This window comes from Monodon monoceros, unplaced genomic scaffold (assembly GCF_005190385.1).
Source record: "Monodon monoceros isolate NGI ecotype Baffin Bay Population unplaced genomic scaffold, NGI_Narwhal_1 Super_Scaffold_21, whole genome shotgun sequence".
NCBI classification, from domain to species: Eukaryota; Metazoa; Chordata; class Mammalia; order Artiodactyla; family Monodontidae; genus Monodon; species Monodon monoceros.
This window is the reverse complement of record NW_021703778.1, coordinates 3,205,336-3,216,653: the sequence shown is the minus strand read 5'-3', so window position 1 is coordinate 3,216,653 and position 11,318 is coordinate 3,205,336. Positions and strand designations below refer to the sequence as shown.

Genomic DNA, 11,318 nt, shown 5'->3' with positions numbered 1-11,318 from the left:
GCAGGACTCCCTTGAGCATTTATTGCAGGGCAGGTCTAATGGTGAAGAACTCCCTCAGCTTTTGTTTATCTGGGAATGTCTTAATGTCTTCTTCATTTTTAAAGACAGTTTTTCAGGGTATAGGATTCTTGGTTGACAGTTCTTTCTTTTAGCACTTTGAATATATCAGCCCACTGTCTTCTGTCCTGTAAAGCTTCTGATGAGAAATCTGATAATCTTATTGAGGGTCCTTTGTATGTGATGATTTGCTTCTTTCTACATGCTTTCAAGATTCTTTGTCTTTGTTTTTTGATAGATTGATTATAATGTGTCTTGGTGTAGGTCTCTTTGAGTTCATCTTACTTGGAGATTACTGGCCATCTTGGATGTTTATACTCATGTCTTTCATCAAGTTTGGGAAGTTTTCAGCCATTATTTCTTCAACTATTCTCTCTGCCCCTTCTCTCTCTTTTCTGGGAATCCCATGATGCATATTATGTTGGTCCACTTGGTGGTGTCCCACAGGTCCCTTAGGCTCTGTTCACCTTCCTTCAATCTTGTTTCTTTCTGTTCCACAGACTTGAAAATTTCTGTTGCCCTATCTTCAAGTTTGCTAATTCTTTCTTCTGCCTGCTCAAATCTGTTTTTGAGTGCCCCTAGTGAATTTTTAAACTTGTTATTGTTCTTTTCAGCTCCAGAATTTCTTTTTGGTTTCTTTTTAGGTTTTCTATATTTTTATTAATATTTCCATTTTGTTCACTGTTTATTTTCTTGGCTTTCTCCACATCATCCTTTAATTCTTTGAGTATCTTTAAGACAGTTGTTTTAACATCTCTGTCTAGTAGATTTGCCATCAGGTCTTTTTCAGGGACAATTATGTTGATTTATTTTTTCTTTTGAATGAGCCACACTTTCCTGTTTCTATGCCTTGTGATTTTTGCTGTTGTCATTGTCGAATACTAGACATTTGAATCTAATGATGTAGTAACTCTGGAAATCAGATTCTCCCCTTTCCCCAGGGTCTGCTCTTTGTTATTGTTTTATTTTTATAATCTGTCTCTGAGACAGGGATTGGTCTGAGGTGTAAACTTAAGTTTTTTCTCAAGTCTTTTCTGAGCCTTGTCCTGGGCATGTGCAGTCACTTTCTAATTTTCCCCATATATTAGTTGTTTTTGAATGTCCTCATGTCTGGCTCCTAAAGTGAAAAATGAATGGGGGATGGAAGTCACTTCATCCAGAAGGAGAGGGGCTTGTGACACTTGGGGGAGGAGTAACAACAGTGGCTACCGCCTCTGTGATCAGAAGCAGGAATCAGCGAACAGAGCACAGGTGTCTGCCATTTGGAGCACAGGGTTCTTTTTGTCCACCCTGGATCCTGCACACTGTGTGCAAGATACTCCAGCGACATGCGTGCAGGTGCCTTTCACAGGCTGGGGTTGGGGGATAGGTAGCTGCTCCTGTTGACCAAAAATTAACTTTGGAAATTGACCAAAATTAGCTTCAATTTACTCTCCAACTTTTCCCTTGGACACTAGTGCCCAGGGTACCAAACTAGTTACATCAGACATATTCTGCCTAGGTAATTGTTGTCTAGGTGGGGAGACAGAGCCTGGTGCTGCCTACTTGACCATCTTCCCACAATCCTTCCCCAATATGTACATTTTTTATTATACCACAGGGCCTATCTCATAGTGTCATTATGAGGATTAAACAGGTTATAAGTATAATACAAGTATCCCAGTGTCTGACATAAAGTAAGTGCTCAGCAAGTATGAGCTACTAATTATATTAGGGGAAATTAAGGTGTAACTGCTAAGGGATTTGGCTTTTACTCCATAGGCAGTGGTCACACATGAACAGGGAGCTATAATCAGAGCTGTACTTAAGGAAAATTAATGGGCAGTACGTGAAGATGAATAGTTAGGAGAGAAACTCTTCTATTAAGCACCTACTTATGTGTGCATATGCTTGAAACATTTGTACACATTTTCGCATTTAATCCTCACGAGGGAGCATATTAAATACATTTTATAAGCGAAGAATCTGAGAAGTGATTCCTAACATTCTGAGATTTAAACCTAGGTCTGTCTGACTGGAAGAAATAAGTATTATGTATCGGAATAAGTATTATCAAAACAAAATAACACGTGTTGGCAAGGACATGGAGAAATTGAAATGCTTGTGCTTTGCTGGTGGAATATAAAATGGTGTACCACTGTGGAAGACAGTTTGGTAGCTACTCAAAAAGTTTAGCTTAGAATTGCCATTTGATCCAGCAAGTCCACTTCTAGGTATACACCCAAAAGAATTGAAAGCAGGAGCTCAAAGAGATACTTGCAAGTCAATGTTCACAGGGCCATTATTCACAATAGCCAGAAGGCGGAAACAACTAGATGTCTATCAATACATGAGTGGATAAACAAGATGTAACATATACATACAATGGACTATTATTTAGCCTTGAAAAGGAATGCAGTTCTGATACATACTACAGCATAGATGAACCTTGAGGGCTTTATGCTAAGTGAAACAAGCCAGACACAAAAGGACAGACACTGTGTGATTCCACTCATATGAAGTATGTAGAGCAATTCATAGAGATGGAAAATATAACAAAGTATAATAGAGGTTAAAGAGGCTGGGGACAGGGAGGGATGAGGACTTTTGGGTACAGAGTTTCTGTTTGCGATGATGAAAAATGGGTGGTGGTGATGGTTGTACAACATTGTGAATGAACTTAATGCCAGTGAATTGTACACTTAAATATGGTTAAAATGGTAAACGTTATATTGTATATATTTTACCGCAATAAAAAAGAATATACAAGCCCCAACGTAATAATAATAGAATATAGCGTTTTCTGAAGCTCCAGATGATTTTTAAAAAATTCTAACTTGCACTTTGCCTTTAATATGTCTGCATTTAAGAGATAGTCCCCTTCCCACCTTCTAGTACTCTAAGACTGAAAGAAGAAACCTACTCCAATAATAGAAGTACTGAGTTACTGCAACACAACTCAAATATATACTTAGAACACAAGGACAGCGCTTACTACCTGTTGTTTTGATCTTTTAATTAATTAAGGAAATGGAGGATTGGCATCAAAAAGGGTAATTTTTACAGTTTTTACAAAGGTGTATACCTGTGTGGCCACCACACTTCATGTTATACTTTGCATATCTGCTTTTCAGATTCATCCACGTTGTTATATGTTACTTATTGCTTATGTGTTACTTATTCCCGTGTATGGAAATTCTGCAGTTTGTTTATTTGTTCCCTGGTTGATAAGATATTTGGGTTATCTCCAGTTTGGCTATTATGACTAAAACTGCTATGAACATTTTAATACAGTTTTTGAGTGGACATATATTTTCATTTATCTTGGGTAAATACCAAGGAGTGGGGCTTTCAAGGTTATATATTAAGTATGTGTTTAACTTTATAAGACACCGACAAACTATTTTCTAAAGTGGTTGTACTGTTTTAAATTCCCACCAGCAATGTAGGAGAGCTCCGGTTGCTCTATAGCCTGTGCAGTATTTGGTATTACTGACAGTCTTAAATTTTGGCCATTCTCTTGGGTGTGTAGTGGTAGCACATTGTGGCTTTACTTTGCCTCCCCTAATGCCTGATGATGTGGATCATCTTTCCATGTGCTCACTTCCCATTCGTATGTCTTCTTTGGTAAAGTATCTGTTCAAATCTTTTGTCCCATAAAAAAGAATTGGGCTGTCTTATTAATATACATGCATATATTTTGACAGTTTTGTTGAGATATAATTTACATACCATAAAGCAACCCATTTAAAGTGTATAATTTTATGGTTTTTGTATATTCACAGAGTTATGCAAATATCACCACAATCTAATTTGGAACTTTCGACTGTCCCCAAAAGAAACCCATACCCGTTAGCAGTCAGTATCCATTCTCTCCCCATCCCCAGCCCTAATCTACTTCCTGTCTCTTTAGATTTGCCTATTTTGGATATTTCATATGATGGAATAACAGAATATTTTATCTTTTGTGACTAGCTTCTTTCACTTAGTGTAAGGTCCTCAAGGTCCATCCATGTTGTAGCATGCATCAGTACTTCATTCCTTTTTACTATGAAATAATATTCTGTTGTATGGATATACCACATTTATCTATTCATTAGCTGATTGACATTAGGACTGTTTCCACTTGCTAGCTATTGTAAGTAATGCTGCTATGAACATTGTGTACAGGTTTTTGTGTAGACACGTTTTCATTTCTCGGGTATATAGATATACGTGTGCAAATATTTTCTCCCTCTTGAAGAAGTCTGTGTCTTCCCTCTTGATTTTCTTGACAGTATCTTTTGGAGAGCAAAATTTTAAAGTTTTCATAAATTTTAATTCATCAATTCTTTTCCTCTATGACTCATTCATCCTTTTTGTATCTTATCTAGGAAATCTTTGCCTAATCGAAGGTCACAAAGAATTTATGTTTTCTTCCAAAAGATTTATACTTTTAGCTCTTATGTTTAAGTATGCAATCTATTTTGAAACAATTTCTATGTCTGGTGTGACATAAGGATCGAGTTCATTTTCCTGCATATGGATATCTATCAGCAGTACATTTTAAAAGATGATCAATTAACCATTGGATTGTCTTGGCACCTTTGGCAAAAACCAATTGACTATGAATATGTGGATCTCCTCCTAACTCTTAATTCTGTATTCTTGATCTATATGTCCATTCTTATACAACCCTGTATTGTCCATTCAATACAACCCTGTATTGACTACTGTAGCTTTATAGTATCACTAGAAATCAGGTAGTCTAAGTCCTCCAACTTTATTCTTCTTTTCCAAAATTCTTTTGCTTACTTGAAGTCTTTTGCATTTCCATATAAATGTTGAATAAGACTGTCAGTTTCTACAAGTATGTGGCTGCAGTTTTCACTGGAATTGTGTTGAATTAATAGATAAATTTGGGGAGGATAGGGACTTCCCTGGTGGCACAGTGGTTAAGAATCCACCTGCCAATGCAGGGGACACAGGTTTGATCCCTGGTCCGGGAAGATCCCACATGCCGTGGAGCAGCTAAGCCCGTGAGCCACAACTACTGAGCCCGTGTGCCACAACTACTGAAACCCACGTGCCTAGAGCCCTTGCTCCACAACAAGAGAAGCCACAACAATGAGAAGCCCATGCACTGCAACGAAGAGTAGCCCCCGCTCGTCGCAACTAGAGAAAGCCCACACACAGCAACGAAGACCCAACAGGCAAAAATAAATAAAATAAATAAATTTTTAAAAAAGTAAAAAAAATAGATAAATTTGGGGAGGACTGACACAGCAATGACATTGAATCTTCTGATCAATAAACATGGAATATCTTTTCATTTTCATTGCACCTTTAATTTCTTTCAGCTGTGTTTTGTATTTTTCAGTGCCTGGGTTTTGCCCGTAGTTTGCTAAATTATCCCTAAATATTTCATACATTAAAAAATTAAATTTCCATTTTACCCTTACTATAAGAATATGATGGATTTTTGCATAATGACCTTATATCCTGTAACCTTGCTCTCACCTTTTCTAGTTGTTTTTTTGTAAATTCCTTTTTTTCGACATAGTCAACCAACCTGTCTGCAAATAAAAAGTTTTACTTTTTTTTCCCCAATCTGTATGCCTTTCATTTTTCTTGTCATGTTGCACCTCGTGGGACCTCCAGTACAATGCTTAATAAAAGGGTGAGAGCAGATATTATTGCCTTGTTCATAATTTTAGGAGGAAAGCATTTAATTTTTCAAAGTTATTAACTATGGGGTTTTTTTGCAGGTGCCCTCTGTCAGGTTGAGGAAACCCCCTCCTATTCCTAGATTGCCAAGAACTTGTATGACTTGGTGTAGAATTTAGTCAGATGCTTCTTGTACACCTATTAAGATGATATAGTTTTTCTTTTTGCTCTGTAAATATGATGTAAATATGTAAAAACTGTGTAAAATTTTGGTTTACAAGGTGGTTTTTGAATGCAAAAACAACCTTGCAGTCCTGGGATAAATTCCACTTGGTTGTAATGTACTTTCCTTTTGATAAACTATTCAAAATGATTTCCTAATATCTTGTCAAGGATTTTTTTTTTTTTTTTGCGGTACGCGGGCCTCTCACTGTTGCGGCTTCTCCCGTTGTGGAGCACAGGCTCCGGACGCGCAGGCTCAGTGGCCATGGCTCACGGGCCTAGCCGCTCCGCGGCATGTGGGATCCTCCTGGACCGGGGCGCGAACCCGTGTCCCCTGCATTGGCAGGCAGACTCTCAACCACTGCGCCACCAGGGAAGCCCCATTGTCAAGGATTTTTGCATCTGCATCCAGGGAGCTATTAGTGTGTAGTTTTCGTTTCTTGTAATATCATTGTCTGGTTTTCCTATCAGGTTAATGCTGCTGCTTCACAGACTAAGGCGGGAAGTGTTTTCCTTTTATTTTCTGGATGAGTTTGTGTAGAATTGGTACAATAACTTCTGTAAATTTTTGGTAGAATTCACCGGTGAAGCCATCTGGGCTTGGAGTCTTCTTTGTGGGAAGATTTTTAACTAGAAATTTCTTTGTGATTGGACTGATCAGGTCATCTATTTCTCCTTTAGTGAGTTTTGGTATTTTGGACGTGACATTTTCATCAAAGTTGTCAAATTCATTGGCATAAAGTTCATAATACTTCCTTTTCATCCTTTTACCCTGTAGAATCTGCAAGAAGATCTTCTCTCTCGTTCTTGGTGATTTGTCTCCTTTCTTTTATTCTTTGATCTGTCTGGCTAGAGGTTTATCAATTGTATTAATTTTTTCAAAGAATCAGATTCTGATTTCATTGATTTACTCAATTGTTTTTGTTTTCTATGCCATTGTCTCCTTTTATTATTGCCTCCTTTCTGCTTGGTTTGGGTTTAATTTTATTCTTTTCCTAATTTCTTAAGGTGGAAGCTTAGATGACTGCACCTTCTATTTTCTAATAAAAGTTTAATGTTATAAATTTTCTTACATGCACTGCTTTACTGCACACGGCAACTTCTGATGTTGCATTTTCATTTTTACTTAGTTTTTCATAATTTATAACGGTCATATTTTACCTAGAAATGTGTTGTCTAATTTCCAGTAGTTTTGTGGAGGGGGGTGGATTTTCCAGATGTATCTGTTACTGATTTCTAGTTTAATTATTTTGTAGTCAGAGTAAAACCACTTTGTTTGCAATTCTTTTGAATTTGAGGGTGGTTTTATGGCCCATAAGATGGTTTCTCTTCATGAATGTCCCATGTGTTTTTGGGAAAAAATGTGTATTGAGTGGAATGTATTTGTTCACTAGAACAGAGGAATTTATGCTTTTTTTTAGGTTCAGGAGACAAAGACCATATTGTGGTTGTTCTAATTGATCTTAAGAGATCTGTTCTGAGTTTGCATTTACACGTTTTCAAGGCTAATTTTAAGTTTGCACACAGATTTGAAAAACCCTTGCCCTTGCTTTTCTTTTTCATCATGGTATAAAATGTATATTGGCCTTGCTGACATTTTCTACTCATGTTACTTAAGGCCAGGATTGAGTTTAAATGTAGATGGTGTAAGCTACTCTTAAGTGAGATGTGAGGCAGGCTAGTTGAGGGCATGGCTCTTAGAGTCGGGTGGACCCATGTTCCAGTCTTTATTCCGCTACTTAATATGTCTGTGTTCATGGGCACATGGTCTTTCACTCTTGCAAGGCTTTTGTGAAATCAGCTTTGACAACAGCAGTGAAGCACCTGTGTGCATGGTACAAGTCAAGGACAAATGACACTCTTGCTGTTATGGGGCTTGGGGGAGTAATGGGAAGCATTCACGCAGTTTCATTTTCGGAACCTGTCTGATGAACCTGGATCCCTTTCTTAGCCGTTTACCCGTATGTATCGAGAACTCTGCCTTCTTTGAGCTGCTCCTTAGTGATTATAGCACCAGTGTCTCCTAAGAAGGGTTATTTACTCTTATTTTCTAACCCTATACAATGCATTTGTTTATTGGGTAGCTCTTCTCAGTGACGGGAGAAATGAGGCACCACGCTGACAGCGATCACCTAGGAACATGAGGCCATAAGAAGGGGAGGGTTGTCCCATCAGTTCCTACCAGAGGCCTTGAATGCCTGTGTCGTGTACCATTGGGTTAAGCACCAGAAAGACGACACCCAGAAATAAGCTCGCAAATCAGAGGAGGAAGGCGATGGGAAAGGCGTAGTTTACAATTTGTCTGCTATGTCTGGTGTTCCGTAGGGCCTGAGTAAAAAATTATTAAATTGCTGAAATCACTGAACATACATATAGAAGCAAAAGAGTAGTAAAGAAAGACACAGCTGAGCCCTGTTAACGTGCAAATTATATTCTCCTTCGACCAACGTGGCCGCATGCACTTGGGCCGGGCACTCTGCCGGGCGGGTGACCCAGCGGCCGACACGGCCCGTCCTGGTGGGCGGCGTGCGAGCCACAGCATAAGGGCTGAGATGACGAGGCAGGTACAGGGGCTGTGGGAGCCCGGAGGAAAGGCACCTAACGCAGGCTTCCCGAAGGGTGAGAGGCCACGGGGTCAGGAGTGAGGGGCGAAGGGGTTCGGGAAGAGGAAGCAAGCTCCGGGGAGGCCGTTCGTTAGTGTCACCTCTGACCTTCCCAGAAACACCCAGCCGCAGGAAAATCCACGATTTAGGGGGGAACGTCTACACCATTCAGTCTCCCCAGACCCAGCCCAAGACAAACCAAGTGCAGGATGGCGGTATCATACCCCCATGTGTGTTACAGTGTTTTCCAAAGAAAACCTTGATAATGATTAAAAGAATGACAGCAAGTAAGTCAGGCTTGTTGATGCATTTTATTGTGAGATGGGGGAGTCTGGTAAAAAACTAGAAAATGACCATGGTGTAACAAGGAACTTAAAAATGAAGAGTCAGGTTTGTAACTTACATACATGAATACAGGAACAAATTGGCACAAAATGTTAAACGTTGTTCCCAACACTGTTTATATAAGGTTGCCCTAGCTTGGCTTGTAAGGAAGCGAGACTTCATGGTTAGACTAATCTCTTAATAAAACCGCAGAGCATCATGCCGTTAGTCACACAGTGAATTTCAGAATTTAATAGTTTTATATTAAAAACTGGGTAAAGGTAAAATGACTTGATTGTAGTTGTAAAACTAATACATTCCCATTTAAATTCTGTTCTACAGTCCAAGGCAAGTATAAATGTTAACATAACACTGTTAAATCAAATCTCAATGCAAGAGAACCAATTGCATCTCTACTTTAAATCTTATCAACTTTCCAAATTTTCATACTAAAATATATTATTGTATTAATACAAACTACAGTATTATACACTACACTGTGTAATAAATAAAGAAATATAAAAATAAGACACATAAATATAAAAGTTTTCTAAAACTAAAAGTACATATGTCAGTTAAGAAGGGTATTAATACTGCCAGGTTTGAAGACATACAGTACAAAAATGTTGCACAGATCTATAAACTAAAAGAAATAAAATAATACTGATAGGTAAGAATCAGCTAATGTTGTTAATAAACTGGGTCCATAATAACTAACATTTGGAAACAATTATGAGCCAAATAACAGTGGCAGGTCCATGTTTGAAATGCAAGTACATGGATAAAGCAGATTAGAAAATTTCCGTTTCATTTCTGTAGAGAAATTCTGAAAGTCAATTAACGCAAAATGAATACGGAGGAATTATTAAAGGGTGAAATGTCCCAGTGTTTGGCTTCTCTGACAGAGTCAGTGGTTCTGAGTTTTATTTTAGAATTTCGATACAAGAAACAGATCAACAAATGCTAGTTATTGTAGGCCACGCATGAACGGAGGCTGGTCAGAGCCTTGAAAATACTGATAAATGGCACTTATAGCACACAGGTCTTGCTTAAGGCCAAAGGAGATACAAAGCTTCATATCACATCCTTCATATTTGTTTACCACGTACTCAAACACAATCACGAACACCGATCTGACGACTCTGCTGTCCTCACCAGTATCAACACTGTTAGTCCCTGCAATCAGAGCTCAACGGCAATCTTTTCAACTCCATTTAAACCACATGAGTAAGAAACTTCAGCTCTTCTATCGGCTGCTTTCTTAAGGCTAACGATACACTTTAAATGAGAATATGCTCTACTATGACAGCTAAATATTAGAAGTTACTACCTTCTAGACTGAATTTAGAAATGGTAGTTAGCACGGTCTGGAACTGCATTATACTTCTCCGTGAAGGGAATTTTGTAGTGCAGAAGTTCTCACATTTTAAAAAACATAATAAAATACTGAAGCGGATTTAGCATATGTTTACCAATAAAAAATTATAAAATTTCTCCCAATTGTACAGCTTAAGAATAAACCAACGTAAGAGTGATAATTAATACTGATAAAATGAAACAATGCCAGATGCTTATCTAAGTAATCAATCAGTTTCCTTTAACCTGTTGCATCTTTGCTTTCTGAGTCATTAAGTTTTCTAATCTGCTTCATGTTACAAACTTGTTCCTAACTTTGAAAAATGCATGAAAAATTACTAGGTCTGAGGTTCAGGCACACCCGGATTTTTTTTTGTGTGTGGTTTTTTTTTTTTTTTTTTTGGTATTTTGTATTTTTTTAAATTTTTACTTTACACAGTAGTGAACAGAAATCACAGTATACAGGTTACTGTGTTTCCGTGAAAAGCATGTATAACATAGAACAAACTTCATTACCAATTAGAATTTTCTTTCTTTCTAGAAAAACGATCAGGCTTCATTTGTTTTCTCTTCAGACACCTGCTCAGCGCCCTGGCTGACTTTGTGTTCTAAACTGTGGGCTGGGCTTCCAGCTCCTGCGCCCTCCCTCGCACCTTCGGAGTTGGCTCGCCCCTCCCCCTCGCGCCCCTCCCCCTCGCGCCCCTCCCCCCCCTGCGGTCCTCCACTTTCCTTTTCCTCCTGCAGGTCTTCCATCTCCCTCTCCTCCTCCTCTTCCTCCTTGTCACTGTCCTCGTCCTCCTCCCGCGTGGAGCTCTCCCTCTCATCAGAGTCGCCCTGCGAGGGGGAGGCGCGGGCCCCCGCGTGGTGCGCGGGCGGGCCCCCTGGGCCCGCGGCCCCCGGCTCGGGCCCCTCGGCCTCCCTCTTGCAGTAGGAGTAGCGGTGGTTCATGTGCTGGGAATAGGAGCCCGAGTGGGAGAAGCGCTTCCCGCACTTGTCGCACTGGTAGGGCTTCTCCCCGGAATGCAAGCGCGTGTGCTCGATCAGGTGGTGCTTGTGTTTAAACGCCTTTTTGCAGATGCCGCACTCGTGAGGTCTTTTACCTGAAAATAAGGGCACAGCTATGAAATAAGA

The 11,318-nt window shown here is 39.3% G+C and overlaps 1 protein-coding gene across 6 annotated transcripts in view; it reads right to left on the bottom strand.

Moving 5' to 3' along the window:
- Positions 1-10,553: 10,553 nt before the first annotated feature.
- ZEB1 (zinc finger E-box binding homeobox 1) overlaps positions 10,554-11,318 on the bottom strand; it is a 190,146-nt gene continuing 189,381 nt past the window's right edge. For all 6 annotated transcript variants that reach the window (XM_029238873.1, XM_029238875.1, XM_029238877.1 and 3 more), the window contains one exon: positions 10,554-11,287. In XM_029238873.1, the coding sequence (XP_029094706.1) occupies positions 10,737-11,287 (551 nt within the window). In that variant the 3' untranslated portion in view covers positions 10,554-10,736. The remainder of the gene's footprint in view (positions 11,288-11,318) is intronic.